Genomic DNA, 21,656 nt, shown 5'->3' with positions numbered 1-21,656 from the left:
GTTACAGGACTTTTGTGCTTCAACTTTTTTATAGGGGTGGGGGGGGGGTGTATTTTATTGTATTTTATTACTTTTCAAACATTTTGAAGATCAATGGTACTCAAAATGTAAATTAGAGAACCTCGAATGTGAAAGAATAATTCTGGTTTGAAAAATCCAGATTTTTATTTTATTATGCCCTCCATCGAAGAAGAGGGGCATATATTGCTTTGCACCTGTCGTTGGTTGTTAGACCACATGTTGTCCACTCAATATCTTGAGAACCATTCACTTGATCTTAATGATATTTCCTATGTTGGTTGGTTATGAGTAGAAGAGAACCCCTATTGATTTTCAGGTCGAAAAGTCAAGGGTCAATTGACTCTGGACATAAGAAGATGCTGTCCGCTCAATATCTTGAGAATCCTTTCCTTGACAGACATTAGTCTTGGTACATCCTAAGGAGTAGATGACCCCTATTGATTTTGAGGTCACATGGGCAAAAGTCAAAGGTTGAACTAGTCTGGACCGTTTAGTATCTTGAGAACCCTTTGCCTGACAGACAGCAAACTTTGTACACTGGTACACTTTAATGAGTAGGAACTTTATTGATTTTAAGGTCACATGGTCAAGGGTCAATCCACTCTGGACATAGGAAGATATTGTTTGCTCAGTATCTTTAAAATCCTTTCCTTGACAGACATCAAACTTTACTGGTACATCGTAAGGAGTAGATGATCCATATTGATTTAGGGGTCACATGGTAATTGGTCAACCTGGACACAGTGATATATTGTCACCTGTATTTTGAGAATCGTTTGCTTGATTGACACCAGACATGGTACACTTGTACATCCTAAGGAGGAGATGACCCCTATTGATTTTAAGGTCACATGGTCAAAGGTCAAGGATCAAACTGGACATAGGAAGATACTGTCAGCTCAGTATCTTGAGAACTTGTGCTTGACAGACATCAAACTTGGTACGCTGGTACATCTGAAGGAGTAGATGACCCCGATTAATTTTGAGGTCACATGGTCAAAGGTCAATCAACTCTGCATGGACATAGTAAGATATTACCCACTCAATATCTTGAATTGCTTTGGCACTGCTATCAATTAAATGATACATGTGTATTTAACCCTTTTAAATTTTGCACCACGTGGGGCATACAGGTTTCTAAAACACTTCTTGTTTTTCTGATTGTTTTTCACAGTCACCTAGTATCCTAGTGAGTGCTTGAAACTGAAAAGAAAAAGGGGGTACAATGTATGACACTAAGGGCTGTAGCAGTGAGGGTTCTTTATTGTGCCAATGCCTACTGTGACACCAGGCCCCTTCATTTTTTATGTTTTTTTTTTTTTTTTTTTTTTTACTTTTCTTCCCTCTCAAATTTTGTCACCCAGTGAACATGGTTGTCTTCTGACAGCTGTTGTAATGTATACTTTTAATTGAAAAATAGAAACAATTTCATTCCTTACGAAAGTATGAATTACATTTCATCAACTCTTTAAAGCTCTTTGGTCATCCGTGATACATCTTGGGATGCCTCTTCCATCTAATGGTCTAGATTCTGCATCTGATCCATATCTTGTGCATCATAATTCTGTGTAGTATTTAAGTGTAATTAGGAGTTATTAGTCCCAAGAGACTGCTCTATAGATACGTTAGAAAGGTAATCTAAAATATTTTTTGGTTACGTTCAGATTTATGAAATACCATATTAATATGTACCTGTTTTGTGATTTAGAGACCAAAATAATGCATCATCTATGGGTAATGACTTTAAAAATGAATTTATCTGAAGCATTGAGTTTTTCTACATGATTTGTGCAGGTGTCCATGAAAATCCTGTTCCCGTCCACCATAACCGACGAGAAGAAATAAGCATGGAAATTGATGAAATCCAGCAGGTGCTTACTAAAGAGGATGAAAGAGAGATTGAGGAAATGGATGTATCAGACATTGTGGTACAGTCTTTGAGAACTTAACACTTCTGTAGATATTAGGAGGCTAACTAGAACAAGATGTTTGTAATACTGTATAACAGGTATTTCTACCATTGAAATTTTGTGATTTAATCCGTAAAACAGCGAATTGTATTCTGTGTTTCCAATTTCTGTGGTTGCATATACCTATATAAATATCTATGTATATATTTCGCAATTATAATTTTTGCAGATTTTTCCTATTCACAAAAATTAGAAAAAATAGACAACCACAGATAATATCCGTCATACGGTATTTGCATCTGTTTAAAACATGTAGGTATTGCGTGTAAATGTTTATAAGATAAATGATGAGCTTAGATTTATTAGGTTATCTGAGTAAACTCAGGTAACCTGAGTTTACTCAGATAACCTATTGCAATTGGTTGTCATCTGTTGTCGTGTATTAACAATTGGACATTTTTAACTTCTTCTTGATATCTACTATTCCAATTCTTTTCAAATTTGGTATGAAGCATCTTTAGGACAAGGGGGACATATATTGTAAATTTCAGGACTCCTGCACCCCTGGGGCCTTAGGGATGGGACAAAAACTGCCCAAAATTGACCAATTTTCAAAAATCTTCTTCTCTACAACAGCTTATATGTAAGAAAGACTAAATGCATAGTGATATAGAACAGGAAGGCCTCTACCAAAATTGTAACTTCCTAGAAGTGGGTAGAAGTTCTGACCCCAGGGCGGAGCCAAACATGGTATATATGTGCAAAACATGTAAATGATATCTACTTTATTGCTTTTGATACTAAACTGAAACTAAATGGATACAAAGAAGAAGTAGTTAGTCCTTTACCAAAATTGTAAATTTCATGATCCTAGGGGGTAAGTGCTTGGTTTCAAGATGGTGTCAAAATTATTGTAATGATTTGAAGGACTTCTTTAAGTTTGCTGATACTGTATAAAATCTAAATGCATATTTAGGAATAGCAGAAAAGGATGTACAAAAAAAGATGAAATTTGCAACCCCAAGGGTTTTGACTCTAGGATGGGTCCAAATTAGTCATACATGTATTATATTATGTGAAGCCTTTCATCGGTGTATGCACTTTTGAGGGCATTGAAGTTTTAAGAACACATCTTGTTTTATGCTGTTGCTGAATTATTTGAATTTAGCTTGGATATTCAGAACAGAAAATTGTTTCTAGATTTTATAGCCCTTGGGAGTAGTGATACTTTTAACTCAGGTGACCGATAAGGCCTATGGGCCTCTTGTTGATATCAAGTACACAAATACAAAGTTAGATAAAGGCAGTGAAAGAAATATAACACGTTTCTAATCCTTTGATATTGCAGCTGAAAGAAGTCAGAGACTCAGTGAGGAAATGTCCAAGTGAAGTAATAGGAAAATTGACACAAGTGTTCACCTCAGATCAGCCTGGACATATTGAAAGTGTAGACCAGGTAAAGAGGGGATGAGATGTAAGGAATATTACACAATTTCCTGTCATTATAGCAGGAGCAGAAAGCTCTAAATTGCTAAAGATTCAAACAGACAGAATTGGAGCTACAAATATGTCCATGGAAATTTTGAAGTGTAAGGGGGGGGGGGGGGCTCCTTCAATCTTATTGACCTTTTTAATATCTCACACATTTATGTATGTTCTCTGACATATGATAATGATTCTGTTTCCTTTCAGGGTTTGTACATTGTTGTTGACACTAATGTGTTCATCAGTAATTTGTCATTTGTGGAAGATCTCAGGGACTACAGCTTTGAAAGTAAGTTTCAACTTTTACTGAAATTCAGGGAAAAGTAGATGAGGTTAGATAGGCTTTCTTTTTCCAAACATTATTAGAATGCGAATATAATCTGACCAATAAAAAGTCACCTGAGCTATGTAGCCCTACAGGCATGAGAGTTTGTGATATATATAAACCTATACATTTCGTTAATGTGATGAAATCAACCATTAAACTTCTCTGGGGATATAGATATATTTGGTTACATGGTTATAAATCTATGATAAACATTTTTGGGGAAACAGAAATATCTGGTTAGTAATCTACTATTCAACATCTCTAGATCTATTACAAACCCTAAAGAGATAGATAGATATAGATATATATATATATACTATATTATTTTAATACATATATGATATGTTCCCATAGGTGTGTATACCTATCTCTAGTGTATTTCTTTTGTAGACCTTGGACTTCCTGTTTTAGTCATTCCTTGGGTTGTAATGCAGGAATTAGATGCTCTGAAGTCCAACAAATCATCTGTCGCTTCTATGGTGATATGTTACTGAAAATTTTCTGATTCGTATAAAAGTAACCTATAATTGCATTTAATATTAAACATTTTTTTAACAATGTATCCATGTGAAGAAAATATTACAGAAAATATAAGAAAAATAATTTTATCTTCATGTATGTACATTTCAGTCGATGAAGATTGGAAAATGTGCTCGAGCTGCTGTTGGTTATATCTATCAGTGTTTTCAAGACAACCATCAGAGAGTAATAGGTCAGAGTGCAATACAGGTAAAAGTGCATTCATCTCACGAATGTCCAGGTTATGTAGAACACAAAAACATTTGCCATGCAGATTAGTGATGAATTACAAGATTAATATGATGCAAGACTATTTAATATCGAATTTGCATTGATATTGTAATCTTTTCTGTAAGGCCTCTGCTGCATCTGAAGAATTCCAAGCTGAGTGCAATGATGATAGGATTCTGCAGACCTGTTTGCAGTGTCAGAAAATCAGTTAGTCTCTATGTTCATACTCATTTCTCCTCCATAATAGTATTAAAATAATGAAATGATTATCTAGTTAAGTACAAATTTGTGGTATGGAAGTATGTGTACTGCAATTCTAGTATTGTCTCAGTAGTCTGTAAACTTGCATACTTAAATGATATGGTACTTTTTCATTTGTTAGACAGTTGCTGGTGAAACTAAAAAATCAATAAAATATTTGAATTGATAATAAATTGAAAGTGAAATAATAAGTATTTATTAAACAGAATTATTGAGATGTCTTTAAAAGCATTTATAATAAACATATTTTGTTGATATGTCTTTTAAAAGCATTTGAATATCTTTTGCAGGAATGAACTCAACTGTTGTATTGTTAACTAATGATAAAAACCTCCTGAGTAAGGCCAAGATATGTAAAATCCAAGCATTTGACAGATATGTAAGTACATATACTTATGTGTAGATCTAGAGGGAATAACATTTAAAATGTACAATATACTGTAAATTAACATTTGCGTGTAAGAAATGCCACATTCCTGTTTTTGTGAGCCAGTCTCTCACCCATCATCTGGGATATGAATAATCATTATTACGTTATTAAGTGGATCATGTTCTGAAAGTCGTGAAGACAACTTACAATACATTGTATTATTCAGTCCTACAAAATGAAATTATTTGCAAAATGAAATAAATATTGCTAATATGATTTTTAATATCAAACCTTCAGGGACTATCAAAATTTCTTCATCGTACAATATATGTATAAAAAGGTTGTTCATCTAAATGAAATATCTTTTACAATGTTTGTCCATGCATTTGCTATAAGTGTGTTTGTTTTAGGTACATTGTATAAAAAAAATTCTGCTGACATTTCTGAGAAGGTCTGGTTGTATAATGTAAAAGACTTTTTTCTTTTTAGCTTTTGATAAATGGAATAAAGTCTGTTCAACCTATCCGTCCCAATCAATTACCGGTAATAAGCAGTAAGTATTTCTCCTATTACACATACATTTACAACCAGGGTCTTATTATATACAATTGTATGCACTTGCCAATTTATGCAATTATTCTTTTTCTTTTTTAATTATTTTTTACCTGTACTGCCTTTTTCTGTTCAGCCTTGTATTTGTTTATTTATTGCTGTCTTTGTGTTTCCACTTCCACTCTGACCTTGATGTATGGAGAGGGCTAAAATAGACTGTGTCTGCTGCCCAATCCCTTTCACTTGTTTAAATTTTAAAAAAAAAAAAGCATTAACAAACATCATAGTTACATTTACAAACATTTTAGTTATATTTACAAACATCAACATCTAGATACATGTATGTTCTGGTGTGGGGTGAAAAATTCGAAAAATATGTACATTTGAAACAAAACAGCTGATGTACACAGGAGTCCTGGGAAAATGAAGGATGCATTGTACATATTACAATACTTCTCTACTATACATTAGATTTGTTCTTTGTAGACATGATTTATGTTTTTGAGAAATTTCCCAAATATTTTTCAGAGAATATTCCTCCAACTGTCCCGAGCAAGTCTGTACAGAAGCCATCCCAGTCTGATACCCAATCTTCTCAAGATACCACCTCAAAAGTCATCAATCATTTGGTAAGCGGGCCAAAATTTGACTTTACTTAAACTATTACAAGGACTTTAAGATTCTACAGTTTTATACTGCTGCTTGATATTAGAATTCAGCTTAGATATGCAAAACAGGAAAATTATTGTAGATTCTGTAGCCCTTGGGGCTAGTGATACTTTTTATCTAATACTCAGGAGACTGATAAGCCCTTTTGGCTTCTTGTACAAAATGCATTTTGTCAAGAAACACTGCTTCAGTATCTTTTGATAATTTAATGATATGATGACAATGGATGCAATGAATTTGCATATATACCGAGATGGATCTCATTGTAATCGAAGTTCTCTGTATTTCCAAGACTTGATGCAAATATCATGATGGATTGTCATAAAGTGTATATGTAGTAGTCCACTATGGAAAGTCTCAAATTATTGTTTGTTCTGAAATTCAGAAACTGACTCGAGAGGATTTTGATATTTTGTGTTGTAAAAACTTAAAAATGTGTCTTCATCGTTTTCACAGTTGGACGAGATGCTCTGCAAACTGAAAATGTGGCTGAAGAATGCTCTGTCCAGTGTGTTGGAACGTGAAATGAAGGCAGCGTATGACGATATCTGGTGGGTGGGGTCAAGAGGATGGGTCATGTTTTCATTCATGCAAATGAAAAGTAGAGGGGTACCCCATATAGGAATCACCATGTCTGTATTGTTAGCTCAACTGAGCTATAAGGTCAAGCAAGCTTTTCTGATCAGTCTTTCTGTCTGTAAACTTTACACATCTTTTCTTGAATCGCTGGGCCAATTTCAACCAAACTTGGTACAGAGTACCCTTTTGTAAAGGGGATTCAAATTTATGAAATGAATGACTATGTACCTTTCCAAGGGAAGAAAATCAAGAAAAGGTAAAAATAGGATGGGGGTCAATTAAGAATCACTGTGCTAGAAAAGATGACACTTCTTTGAAATCTGTCTGACAGAGTGGATTCTAAAATGTTTAAATCATGGACTAAGGGGATTGGATGGGGCCACAATAGGAATTAAAGTTTTACATACAAATATACAGGAAATAATTTTGCTATCTGTTTTCATCCATGTCGTTTTACCATTATTCGCCCATTGTTTGTCATGCTTTGGTCATAAACTTTTGAAAATTTTCAGCTTCTTCTCTAGAACTGCTGAAACAATTTCAATCAATTTGGGTCAAGGTGAACTAAAATTATGAATTTCATGGTCAGCCTCCTTGTGTCCTGAAGGATGTGGCCAAAACCATCAAAATTAATATGATTATTTTAATAAAATTCTTCTTTACTCCTGGACATCAAGTATTCAAACTGTTGGCATGATTATAATGAACAGTGAGTTGTATCAAAACTATGAAATTCATAACCCCTGGGTTCAGGGTTCATGCCCCAGGATGGAGTGAAGTTGATTATACGGTATATTAAAAATGCATTATATCTCAGAAAATCTTCTTACTTCTGGACATCAAGGAGGCAAAATGTTTGTATGATTATAATGTGCATTGAACCCTCTACCGAAACTGTGAAGTTCATTACCCCTGTGTTCAGGCCTTAGGGTGGGGCTAAGTTGGTCATGTGTTGAAAATGCATGATTACTAGAAAATCTTTTTCTTTACTTTTGGACATAAAGGAGGCTAAATGTTTTCATGATTTGGCCACATCAAATCAATTCTCAGGTTCTCAGACACCGCCGCCCCCCAAAAAAATTGGCCGCTGACAAGAGTTTATTGCCGCCCCGGAAAAAAAATCACCGCCCGTATTTGATCCGTCAAAATAAAATTCGTGTTTTGGTGCCAAAATCGTAAAGCGCCTTGCTGAATAAGACGTGCTGGTTAGTTGATGTAAACAATATGGCAACAGAAACGGTTCTTGTCAGCACTGAGATTATTTTTAACTCAAAACAGATTGTTCCATGGACAATTATACTGGTAGACTCGTCCTTGACAGTTGATACACTTTGCAAGAAACTTCTGGGTGGTGAATTTAAAGAAATTTGAACCGTGAAGGAACAAATTGATGAAAGCAAGGCCGAGTTGAAGTACGACGTTTTCGTAGGTCAAAACAAAACGGCTGACAGCGATAAGGTTTTTTCAACAGTGAAAATTTCCGAAGTGGTTGAACTTTTTGGGAAATATTTAAAAGTGAAAGTGTCTGAAAAAAAGACTGATTTGCCCTCGTCAGATGAACCTTTGACACAGAAAAAGTCGACGCTTGCCGTTTTGCTGGAGGCCCGAGAAAAACTGAAACTACCTCAAAGACCAAATGAAAATAATAAACGAGATGTTTTGACAAAGTTGTTTATTGACTGGCAGGATGAGTTAGAGCTAGGATTTTCTCCTGCTTTTAAAAAGTATGACATACATATAAAACAAGACAAGAAACAGAATGAAAAGAAGCTATACGGTGTTGAATACCATTTGTAAAACTCTAACTTTCTTCACAACACAAAAAAAAAACCACAGACAAAAAATCCCTACCCATTTGTGACATGGAGATAAACTGAAAAACTAAACCCCCTACCTACCTACCCATTTTTTGAAAAAACAATTGTCTGAGAATCGATTTGATGTGGCCTTATAATGGGCAATCTAAGGAAAACCTTCAGACCAGCAGTTTTAAAAAATTCTGCATCAGCTACGTGCAATTCTTCTGTTTGTTGTGTGATCTCGGATGACCATTTAATCCCCGGTCTTTAGTTTTAAGATTATTATATGTATATTCCCAATGTCCATCTCCTTTGAGAAATGTGTCTTTAATAAGAACTTGGTGATTAAAGTAGGTTTACAGTTTATAAGCATTTATTGTAATGATAGAATTACATAATACAGTATTTATAAATGAATTAAAGGGCAACTGCTGTTATTTGAGCACATTATTGTAGGTTAGAGATCGTCTTCCGGAAGCCTCCATGGACCCTTTCTGATGTACTTGAATGCTTCAAGAAGTAAGAAATTCCCGTTATATATACTTATAGCTGTATACAAATTCAGTCATCTTTATTGTTTTACATAAATAGCGAGGGAGAGACGTTATTTTTTACATTGACGGCCAGGCATGGATGCTTTATACAAGTATATAGATATAATGGATTTGAATTTTTGCTTTATTCTCAGGCACTGGATTGCGGTGTTTGGCCAGATCTTCAAGAGAAGTTTAAGTACTGTAGTAGACAGACTCTGTGCCAGATTTAAACCTGTTACTCGTAAGTTGGTAGATCGGAATTAATGTTTTCAAATTTTGTTACTGTCTATGCAATAGCTGAACGAACTAAACACTCTTATACTGTAATTCATTTCTGTCAGTATTTCTTATAAATCCTTACACTACATGAATACATACATGTACGAAAATTTCGAAAATAAAATTATAATAAATAAAAATAAAAAAAATAAAAGTTCAGCGTCAATTGTCAAGATCATGAAATCATGAGTGCTATGCTCGGAAGGGTGCAAATAAATGTAAATTAGTGACAGATAATTCAAAGCGAAAATTTTGAATAAATGCAAATATTAATTTCTTGTATATAATAAGGAGTGTGCAGTATAAAGTACTGTATATGTTCACACTGTGTATGAACGTACTACCTCTAAAGATATACATGTATCTTTGGTTGCTTATTGTAATTTGTTGCACATTGACGACAGGCAGATAATTTGTATATTGCATTTCAAATATATAATGTATATTAAATTATATCTTCTTTTAAAAACAGATTTCCAGTTGAGCTTGGAAATCCTCCTGTACCTGTTGAATGATTGTCTGGAGTTTTTAGAAGAATGCAATAAACACTACAAGTGAGACTTCCTCATGATTTTAATTACATGTATTTATAGCCCATCTCCCTCCCTTCCCCCTCCAATACAAGTCGGGGATATAGGAAGCACCATGTCTGTCCATCCAACCATTTCACTATTTGTCAGGGACATAACCTTGCAATGGAAGCTATACTGTACAAAAGGGTTGTTTATGGCCTGATGATGTGTCCTGACCTTGAACCATGGTCATAAAATCAAGGTCATGGATGAAAAAGTTTGAAAAATTTGTTTGGCCAATAATTTTGTAACAGAGAGATGACATTAGGAGCACATACTTTGCACAGAGGTTGGTCATGACCAAATGATGTACCATATAAGCAGAATTTTTAGCAAGGATTTAATTGGCATTATTAGCGAGGGTGTTGAGATTACTAAAATTGAATATCGCTAACAATTTATTCCGCGTCGTAGGTATAGTCGTTAGAATTAGCTCTTGCTAAATTTATATAGTCTTCATGTACCCATTTTTATGGGAACAGGTATCATGAACTTGAAACAAAGTTATTTGGCCATGGTCATTGGTAAAACAGTTGGAAGTATTGTGTGGGACTGCAATGGGGAGACTTAAGAAGCTCATACATACATGTAGTACAAAGGTTGCTTATAAATGGCTCTGAACTTAACAAATGTAGGACATTTGGCCTAAGTCAAGGTGACTGGTAAAAAAAGATATGAGTTTTAACTTTTCGTATTCTAGTAAATGAAAGCAAATCAGAATTTTTGAAATATTCTCCACATATTTTGTTTAGGTTCACAATAATTATGTAGTTCTCGGTTACTGTAAATGTATTACATTTGGCTGTGTATTTTATTTAGCGCCTTTGGCGGAACGCAGCTTCCGCTAAATCAAGTACATCGCTAAATGCCATCCGTAAATCTAGATGTTTAAAGTAATTCAGGAATGCACTAAATCAAATCTACGCTAACTTGTTGAAAAAATGATTTCCGCCAAATATCGTACACGCCAAATATAATACGTTTACAGTATTTGTTGTCTCGGGTGAGCTTGTTCTAATTAAAGTTTGTTCATCATCTGTAAACTTTTCAAATTTCCAACTTGGCCATTTTCAATCAAACCTGCCACACCCACAAGGCATCCTTTAGTTAAGGGGATTCAAATTGGAACACTGAAGGGTCATCCCCCATCCAAGGGGAGGTAATTACAAACTATTGAAAAGAGGAAAAGTTCTTTAAAATCATTTTCTTAAGAACTGCTGCACCAGAAAAGACAAATCTTGTATGAAAGCTTATAGAAAGCTTTTCTACAAATGATGTAATGAGGAGTATTTTTTTAAATTCTTCTCAAGAACAAAAAGGGAACAATTCATCAAATAAATATGCAAGCTTGCACCCTCCTGTAGTGTAGACACAAGTTTCTTCCCTTCATTAAATCCTGGGGACAGGACACCTGGGGTCAGAAGGGCATTGAAAGTTAACATGAGAATTGTAGGATTTTTAAAGAAATATCTTTTCCTCACAAACCACAAAGGTACAGCATTTCAGAGTGACATGTAAGCATCCATATGTAATGTAGAATCAAGTTTGTTCACAATATGACCCCTGGGGTATTAGGGTCAAAGAGGGATTCAAAGTTTTAGATAGAAATATATGGGAAAATTCTTTGTAAACCTCAAGTCTACAATTTTTTTAAATTAATGTGCTTATAACCTCCTTACATTCACACCATTATCCTTTGGCCCAGAGTTGAACCATGATAAGGGTTTACAGGTAAGTAAGTATTGAAGGATTCTTTGAAAATCTTAGTCTCAAGATAAATGTTCAGTTTCTTGAATTGATATAAAGGCATCCTCATAAAGTGTAGATTTAAATAGTTTTACGCTATGGCTTCTGTGCCAAGGATAGGACCACAACAGAGGATTGAAGTTTTAAATAGGGAAACTATTCGAAAATCTTCTCAAGAACTGAAATGATACCATATTTCAAATTAGTATTCAAGCATCCTCATATAGTATTGATAAAAGTTTCTTTACATCAAGATCCTCAGAAAAGGTTGGACCACATGAGAGGGGGGGGGGGGGGGGGCATAAAATGCAGTAGCTCATGTTATTATTATGTGTCTAATGGGCCTGTTGTATTGTATATCAATGGGCACTAGGACACGGAAAAGGTAATATTTTAATCATGTACTTGTACTTATTACTTTCTGTTGATGTAGAATACATATGTACTTATACATGTACCTTTTATCATTAGAATAAAGAACTTAATGTTTCAGTTTTGTATGAGTAAATTGTTACTTTTAATGTTTCAGTTTTGTATGAGTAAATTGTTACTTTTAATGTTTCAGTTTTGTATGAGTAAATTGTTACTTTTAATGTTTTAGTTTTGTATGTGTAAATTGTTACTTTTAATGTTTCAGTTTTGTATGTGTAAATTGTTATTTTTAATGTATCAGTTTTGTATAATTATGTAAATGTTACTTTTTTAGGGATGATCCCTCTGTTGTTGCTGCAGTAACAGGGATGAAGAAATGTCAAGGACTCTGTCGTGACCTCAAGATTGGCAGTGTCAAGGTCAACAGTCTAGATGCTTTTCTGGAGGGAAAGCAATTTGACACTGAATCAAAGCCCAAGGTAACTTGTTTTGAATGCCTTGAAGAATTGTAACACGATACTTGTGTATGTGTAATCAGTATTCTAAAGTTATTAGAGGTGACTACATAGGTTACTGCTTTGTTTTTGTTTGTTCGATGCCTGGTGAGTTAGAGCCTGCATATAAGACATTCTAACTTGAAACTTGCTTTGCCCTTGATGATTTTAATGATGAAGGAGTTATTGGTATTGATTATTTCTAATTTTAATGGGGTTAATGATTACCAAATGCATATTTGTTAATTTCAGATTATGAAAAGTAGGGAGATTTTAGTGTCAAGAGCTGAAATCTACTCATAGCACTATTAATATGTAACTTTTTCTGTATTTTCTAGAAATTGAAGCATCTTATTGAATAAGAAATCAGAGTTCATGCTCAAGTTGTTTTTATTTATTTTGATCATGTAAAAGACATGCAGAGTGATTTTATTGCAGCTTTAGCCATTTTAATGGTGTCTTTGTATGGAAATGAGTCATACCAGTTGTTGGGGTTGTTAACTTTGACATCCAACATTGAACAAATGATATCATTGTTCAAGTCTGATCTAACGCTGGTGTGAATTGTTTTTCGTTAACAGGTGTCCTTATTTTTTCACCATCATTTTTGCCTCCAGGACTAAAAGAGAAATAGACATTACAAATTATACAAAATTCGTTCTGATCACCCTCTTTACAAAGTGGTGCATTTTTAGTCAATGTTCATATTTGGAGATGGTATTATCAACATTACCCAGACTAATTTTTGTCTCCAATGTAATCAGCTGAATCAACTGTTGATTAATGTTCAGTGTATGTTTTGATATGTACATGTAAGTGATCATCCTATCTGTGTTTACTAAATGAAGTGCTCTCATGCACTACAATCATCAAGCAAAATTTTAATCAAAACAGAAAAAAATTGGATTTTCCTAAGCTCAAAAATTTAAAGAATTATATTTTTTGGTTGCAATTTTGAGAAACTTAACTTAAAAATTGGGAAAGGAAGGAGACACAATTAAGAATAGGTAGACTTTTGCCTAATTTGGCAAAGTTATCAGACCTGCAAATGAACATGTGTGTGAATGGAAATGTGTGTTATTTCAAATTGATAAACAGACTTGTTGTGGTGTCACTATCTGTGTCACACTTTAATAATTAAACAGACTTGTTGAAGTCATGTCCCATGCAATTGACAAATAGGCAAGTTGATGAGTTGCAGTCTCAGCTTGATGGAAAAGGCCAATCAACGTTTTGATTGGTTGATGTGATGTCACTATCTATGTCTCTTGTAAATGATAAACAGGCTTACTGGTGTGCTGTCACTTTATATCTGTTTCAGGAGTGTATGGACAAAAACAAGAATAAGGTAGACCACTTAAGTATAGAGGACGTAGAATCCAAATTGACCAATATCTGGGATGTTGTTTATTTCTGCTGGTAAGTACAGTACACTGTACCACCAAATAATTGGTACAAATGTACAAACATTGTATCACAGTGAGTACAAGCTGGATTTTAACTTTCGTAACGTAAGGCCTTTTTTTATTAGTTGTTTTAAGGATTTTTTCAGTTCCTAATGTCCATTGGGCAGCTTAAAAAAAGAGGTAAAACATGTTTTAAGGTTCTACCTTCACTTTTGATACTGACCATTGCTCTAAATTACCACAGTTTCTACAATCAATATAGAGCAGGCTACGAGGGGGGAAAGCTGATGACATGTTCCTAAAATTAAAAGTCACGTGATTTACCTGTACAAATGTATATGAGATAGTGCACCAAAATTGAATGAAGAGAAATATGGTGGACCACAAGTCTACGTTCACTTTGATGGTCCATATCTCAACTTACAAATAACATAAATCAATTTCTGAAAAAGCACATGTATTATTTTGATATAGGATTATTTAATTATTATGATGATTACTGACAAATAAATGAAAGGTACTTTTAATTTGTTCTTAAACTGAGACACACAAACGGAACACAATCTTCACAACAAATTGAATGATGCAGAGAAGTCAGCATTAAAAATATATTGGACAATATTCATACTTTTCAAAGACTAAATTGCTATCATCTTGTCTTTCACTCTGATATTAATGGGTCACAGTAAAGTGTTTAAGTGATTACCATTGTAAATATAGAAAATTCAAACCACAAATGAGCATTTCTGGATTTTTATGCCCCCTTCAAAAAAGAGGGGCCTATTGCTTTGTGATCGTAATATTTCATATGTGGGTTGGTTATTAATAGAAGAGAACCTCTATAGGTCAAAAAGTCATAGGTCAAGGGTCAATCCACTTTGGACATAGGAAGATATTGTCCACTCAATATCTTGAGAATCCTTTGTTTGACAGACATCAAACCTAGTATATTATGGGGAGTAGATGACCCCTATTAATTTGGGGTTCACATGGTCAAAGGTCAAGTGTCAAATTGGACATAGTAATATATTGTCTCCTATATTTTAAGAAACATTTGCTTGATTGACACCAAAATTAGTACACTGGTACACCCTAAGGAGTAGATAACCCCTCTTGATTTTTAGGTCACATGGTCAAAGACCAAGGCTCAATCCACTCTGGATATAGGAAGATATTGTCCACTCAATATCTTGAATTGTTTTGGTACTACTATCAATTAAATGATGCATGTGTATAAGCCTTTTCAATTTTGCAATACAAGGAGCATATATGTTTTCCAAATATTATCTTGTTTGAGTATCATGTTATCAAACATTCAGTCAGCAGCATAACGATGGTAATTGATAAAAAGGGGTAAAATCCCCCAAACTGCAAAAAATGTGGTCAATGGATCAGTAAAACAACTAATATAAAAAGAAAATGGCCTAGATAAGTAGAATATGTTGGACATTTATGTTACAGTGAGGACTTCCAGAAAGTGGTGGATAACAGGAGAAAAAATGGCAGTACAGATCCTGATCAGCTACAGAAAATGTTACTGGTGTTCCAGAAACTAATTCCAGCGCTGGATGGAATTAGATATGAATATGAACAGTAAGGATTAGTTTATAACATAGGAAATAATTATTTTAAGATGCCTGAAATAACAGTTTTGATTTGATTACAATAAAATCTTTAAATTTATGTGTAATGGTCATTTTCATCAATTATGAGTATAACTATGGTTTATTTGTTCTGAATTCGTTATTGACCACTTTTAAATAAAAAATTTCTTCTTTGTGAATGCATACATTAATGCTCCTCTTATTTTCATTATACTAGTATACACCTTAAACTTATAAATTTGCCTTAAGTATTATATATTTTAAATAGTGCATGCAGTTGAGGGTAACATTTGAAATTTTCACCCCAAGAAAACCAGTGTCAATTGAGGTGCAGCCGAGGCTGACAATGATTTTTCTAGAGTGAAAATTTTCAAGGTTGCCCTCAACAACATGTACTATTTGTTATATTATACTGTCATACATTTATTAGTTGTATGTGTTAAACAAAGCAAGACATTGAGGTTTGAGGCTGTTAAGCTTTTGATTTTGATATCGCAGTAGAATGACACTAAAACATAACTTCAAGCGTATACATTTCGTAACGTATTTCATAAAACAATAGTGAACATCAAGTGATATGTGAAATTACATCAGAAATGGGAATATCCATCTTCTCATTAGTTATTTTCGACCATTAATGTTGATTTGACAGTCGTAAACATCCATTTTACCGTCCGTCTATTATGAACCATACGCACACAATCTGTGCACATGACTTGTAATATTTTTTATAAATCACCCATTGTCAAGTATTGTTTCTTGTTGCTAAATATTAACACCCCAGAGGGCATGGTTTTTGTTCACAGACTGAGGGTAACAATGTTTTTCCAAATGCTTCTAGACTCATATTCGATTAAATTACATGAAGTATAATAAAAACAAATTGTAAAGATGCAATAAGTGAGGTGTTTGTTTCTGATTTTTCTCTCTCTGCATTCATTTAATAGTCTGTATGGGCTGATAGGAAATTATTGAGACACTCACCATATGACAATGATTAATGAAAATTAGCATATCTTTACCACAATGTCACATCAATGATAAAATGTAAAAGAATTCTATAACTTTAAATTTCTTATGTAGTCATTAAAAAATGTGATATACATGTATATGCTGGAGTGCAGTATTCACCACATGGCATCAAATTGCTATTCCCATGGGGATCTGGGTTAGAATAGGTCCTCAGTACCCCTAGCTTGTCATAAGAGGCAACTAAGTAGGACGGTCCTTCGGATGTGACCATAAAAAAGCAAAGCCCCGTGTCACAGCTGGTGTGGCAAGATAAAGATCCCTCCCTGCTCAAAGGCCGTAAGTGCCGAGCATAGGCCTAAATTTTGCAGCCCTTTCCTGGCAATGATGACGTCTCCATTCAAGTGAGGGGGGACGTTAAATAATATACAATTAATCAATCAAATTAGTAGTGAAAAATAGCAGCTTGCACTATATGTAACATAGTAAATATTATTATATCTCAGAATGTTTTTGCTATTGAAATGTTATGTGAATAAATTTGCTATATTTCTATGTATAACGCTAGCCGTGAAATAGTTTCTGAACTATCTGCCCTAGGGAAATAGTCTTGAAACTATTTACCAGATGCTATATTTTCCCGCGTTTTCTTTTCTGTGACGTCAAAGTCTGATAACTCTAATCAGTTTACCACTCGGATCAGCTCCATCTATTCCATCTAATGCCGAATGTTAGTTTACTTCACTTTGGTATGTCTGACACAAGGAAAGTCTACTTTGGTATAATTAAACACCTATTTACTGGTTATGAGGACAATAGCAAGTTTATTGTCCCCCTCGACAGCAACTATTTCACTCGGCTGCGCATTGGGAAATAGTTGCTGTCTTGGGGGACAATAAACTTGCTATTGTCCTCATAACCAGTAAATAGGTGTATACAATTGGCTGTATAGATTTAATAACCAAAATTATGTTATGATTTCATTCTATGAAATAATTTTAAAAATTCACCTTTGATACAAATAACAGAAAAAAATCTGCCATTATCATCTGTAACCGGAAAGTGATACCAACGCAGATATTGATTTTAATGTAATGACAGAGAAGCAGGCGTTCATAAGATTTTGTGTTGCACTCAAAAGAATGCCTTTTCAGATTATATGAGATAATGAAAATGTTGGAGCAAACAAAGAGTATTTAGGGATTTACTGTATATTTAGCCTATTAAGTGTTTGCTGATAATTTGTTAACCCAAAGTGATTTGAAGAGAGCTAGATGGCTGTCTGTAATTTAGGAGAAGTTAATGTCACGGGTAAATGATGTGTGTCAAGCTGTGAGGGATTTCATATTAAGGTTTAATATTGGTGTTGATTTCTATCATTTGAAATTGTTCATTGGAAAGAATTTACCTTGAAAAGGAATTACTAAGCGATAAATGCAGTGTATACATTCTACAATATTAAATAATGTTGTGAAAAAGCACCCAGGATGCAATGGATGAATCAACATGCATAATCATTAAATCGTTAATGAACACAACAAGTAATTTTAATCCCAATGCTAGATAAAATGTACAGGAAATTTTGCAGATCTATAGAGGTTTAGTACTATTCATTCTTGTTTGTACATGAAATTTTTACAGATCTATAGAGGTTCTTGTTTGTATGCGAAATTTCGCAGATCTATAGAGGTTTAGTACTTTTCATTCTTGCTTGAGTTTCTGTGTTCTGTCTCTTTAATTACCATTAAAAAATTGTTGTCTCGCAATGATTTTTTAACAACTGCCATAAGTTTGTCTTGTGAAACTGTTTGGCTTTTCTTCTAAACTGACTACAAACATTCCTCAAAAGTTCTGTAGTACTGTTGGTGTTTGAAGTCATTGAGATTAGATATGGTGACTGTAATTTATGATTTATCTTGCTGATCTCTTTTGGTTCTAAAACAATCTAAATAAGGTTACATCCTTTGACCCACTCACCTACAATCGCTACACTAAGGCATCATGAGTGAGCAGATCAAAGGATCTAATTTTAATTAGATTGGGTTAAAAAACGGTTATTACATGTATATAGACTGTTACATGCATTCCAGCAAAAGACCATATTAATGGCATCAGTTCAAGTGAATGTTTTGGGTCACAGAACCCTGGTCTTCTTTTGAAGAAGGCTAATTCTGTCATCTGTGTGATGGCTGAATTAAATTGTTGTACATATGTAAAATTAGATACTGATCATTTCATTTGCGGACTTTTTCAGGGCATTGAGGTTCAGTCCCAAGGAAATCACAGATAAAGCAGCTCTTGTTCATGGACTGTGTGTTCAGTTGAATAGCTTCTACATCAGATTAAATTTGGAGGTAATCAATCTCTTCCTCTGCAAATCTTTACATTCTTAAATTCAGAAATGTTTCATTGAATACATAAACGTGTAAGACATGCACACACAGTGTTAAAACTCTGAAAGTCGACATGACATTCACTCTCAGGTGTAAGTTTTGCACACAGATACCAGATTCCCTCTATCACATGATCAGTGCAAACACGCATGACAAACACAAATCAGGGAAATGTAATTTGATGTAGCACATAATGCCTCTGCAATCTTTTACTGATAATTTCTGGATAATCATTCCAAAGTGTTACGATCTGATATCTGACTAAGTCCACACACAGTGAATTCATTAGCATGTATTTCTATTCATGTTTGCAGACACTTGTATAATGCTTGAAGAGAAGCTAAATGTACAATCATGTGCTCAAAAGGAGTACAGTCTTTATATCAATTTGATAATTGAAATATAAGATTCCATGGAATTGCATTCGTTAATATTTTAAATTTCTCAAAGCAGGTATGATGATACAATATACAATGAAGTTACAGCATTACCAAGTGTTTGAATACACATACTGTTTATACAAGCTTTCAAATTTTATACTTACATATGTAGTTGATCCCACAGTTGAACATGAAAATGTAGATCTGGGAAAACAACATTAATTTAATTCTCATTACAACCATTAATTAATTCTGTGTAATTAGCACTAGGACATGTAATATATGAATTAAGTTCTTTGCAGGGCCCTCCCTGAATTTGTCAGTTTTCTAATTATTATGGTAAATATCAATAAATATTGGTACACACGTCTTATACAAATACACTTATAAATTTCAGGCCAAAGATGGTAATTTAGACGTGACTAATTTACAAGCACTATTTGCAATGGAGAGCAAGAGGTATGTAAAAAACAGAATATAAACCACCTAACTGACCATAACTATAGGGGAGGGGAGAAATGTAAGGGACAGACAGGATAAAAGGGAGGGGAGAAATGTAGGAGACAGTCAGGATAAAAGGCTGGGGAGAAATGTAGGGGGCAGACAGGATGAAAGGCTGGGGAGAAATGTAGGGGGCAGACAGGATAAAAGGGAGGGGAGAAATGTAGGGGACAGACAGGATGAAAGGCTGGGGAGAAATGTAGGGGGCAGACAGGAAAAAAGGGAGGGGAGAAAGGTAGGGGACAGACAGGATAAAAGGGAGGGGAGAAATGTAAGGGACAGACAGGATAAAAGGGAGGGGAGAAATGTAAGGGACAGACAGGATAAAAGGGAGGGGAGAAATGTAGGGGACAGACAGGATGAAAGGGAGGGGAGAAATGTAGGGGGCAGACAGGATAAAAGGGAGGGGAGAAAGGTAAGGGACAGACAGGATAAAAGGGAGGGGAGAAATGTAGGGGACAGACAGGATAAAACGGAGAGGAGAAATGTAAGGGACAGACAGGATAAAAGGGAGGGGAGAAATGTAGAGGACAGACAGGAAAAAAGAGAGGAGAGAAATGTAGGGGACAGACAGGATAAAAGGGAGAGGAGAAAGGTAAGGGACAGACAGGATAAAAGGGAGGGGAGAAATGTAAGGGACAGACAGGATAAAAGGGAGAGGAGAAAGGTAAGGGACAGACAGGATAAAAGGGAGGGGAGAAATGTAAGGGACAGACAGGATAAAAGGGAGAGGAGAAAGGTAAGGGACAGACAGGATAAAAGGGAGGGGAGAAATGTAAGGGACAGACAGGATAAAAGGGAGAGGAGAAAGGTAAGGGACAGACAGGATAAAAGGGAGGGGAGAAATGTAAGGGACAGACAGGATAAAAGGGAGGGGAGCAATGTAGAGGACAGACAGGATAAAAGGGAGGGGAGAAAGGTAAGGGACAGACAGGATAAAAGGGAGGGGAGAAATGTAAGGGACAGACAGGATAAAAGGGAGGGGAGAAATGTAGAGGACAGACAGGATAAAAGGGAGGGGAGAAATGTAAGGGACAGACAGGATAAAAGGGAGGGGAGAAATGTAGGAGACAGTCAGGATAAAAGGGAGGGGAGAAATGTAGGGGACAGACAGGATGAAAGGCTGGGGAGAAATGTAGGGGGCAGACAGGATAAAAGGGAGGGGAGAAAGGTAAGGAACAGACAGGATAAAAGGGAGGGGAGAAATGTAGGGGACAGACAGGATAAAAGGGAGGGGAGAAATGTAAGTGACAGACAGGATAAAAGGGAGGGGAGAAATGTAAGGGACAGACAGGATAAAAGGGAGGGGAGAAATGTAGGGGACAGACAGGATAAAAGGGAGGGGAGAAATGTAGGAGACAGTCAGGATAAAAGGGAGGGGAGAAATGTAGGAGACAGGCAGGATAAAAGGGAGGGGAGAAATGTAGGGGACAGACAGGATAAAACGAAGAGGAGAAATGTAAGGGACAGACAGGATAAAAGGGAGGGGAGAAATGTAGAGGACAGACAGGAAAAAAGAGAGGAGAGAAATGTAGGGGACAGACAGGATAAAAGGGAGGGGAGAAAGGTCAGGGACAGACAGGATAAAAGGGAGGGGAGAAATGTAAGGGACAGACAGGATAAAAGAGAGGGGAGAAATGTAAGGGACAGACAGGATAAAAGGGAGGGGAGAAATGTAGG

The 21,656-nt window shown here is 35.1% G+C and overlaps 1 protein-coding gene across 2 annotated transcripts in view; it reads left to right on the top strand.

The window, feature by feature from the left end:
• Positions 1-21,656, top strand: part of LOC125678328 (transcriptional protein SWT1-like) — a 39,137-nt gene that overhangs the window by 12,418 nt on the left and 5,063 nt on the right. For both annotated transcript variants that reach the window (XM_048916711.2, XM_048916712.2), the window contains exons 4-21: positions 1,816-1,949; positions 3,280-3,387; positions 3,624-3,705; positions 4,135-4,223; positions 4,375-4,473; positions 4,620-4,701; positions 5,046-5,134; positions 5,615-5,678; positions 6,206-6,306; positions 6,803-6,897; positions 9,181-9,243; positions 9,413-9,501; positions 10,012-10,093; positions 12,564-12,708; positions 14,045-14,142; positions 15,591-15,722; positions 18,957-19,056; positions 19,873-19,934. In XM_048916711.2, coding sequence (XP_048772668.2) covers positions 1,816-1,949; positions 3,280-3,387; positions 3,624-3,705; positions 4,135-4,223; positions 4,375-4,473; positions 4,620-4,701; positions 5,046-5,134; positions 5,615-5,678; positions 6,206-6,306; positions 6,803-6,897; positions 9,181-9,243; positions 9,413-9,501; positions 10,012-10,093; positions 12,564-12,708; positions 14,045-14,142; positions 15,591-15,722; positions 18,957-19,056; positions 19,873-19,934 — 1,714 coding nt within the window. The remainder of the gene's footprint in view (positions 1-1,815; positions 1,950-3,279; positions 3,388-3,623; positions 3,706-4,134; positions 4,224-4,374; positions 4,474-4,619; positions 4,702-5,045; positions 5,135-5,614; positions 5,679-6,205; positions 6,307-6,802; positions 6,898-9,180; positions 9,244-9,412; positions 9,502-10,011; positions 10,094-12,563; positions 12,709-14,044; positions 14,143-15,590; positions 15,723-18,956; positions 19,057-19,872; positions 19,935-21,656) is intronic.

This window comes from Ostrea edulis, chromosome 2, assembly GCF_947568905.1.
Source record: "Ostrea edulis chromosome 2, xbOstEdul1.1, whole genome shotgun sequence".
NCBI lineage: Eukaryota > Metazoa > Mollusca > Bivalvia > Ostreida > Ostreidae > Ostrea > Ostrea edulis.
Note: the sequence above shows the minus strand (reverse complement) of the source record. Positions and strands in the feature narration are given on the sequence as shown.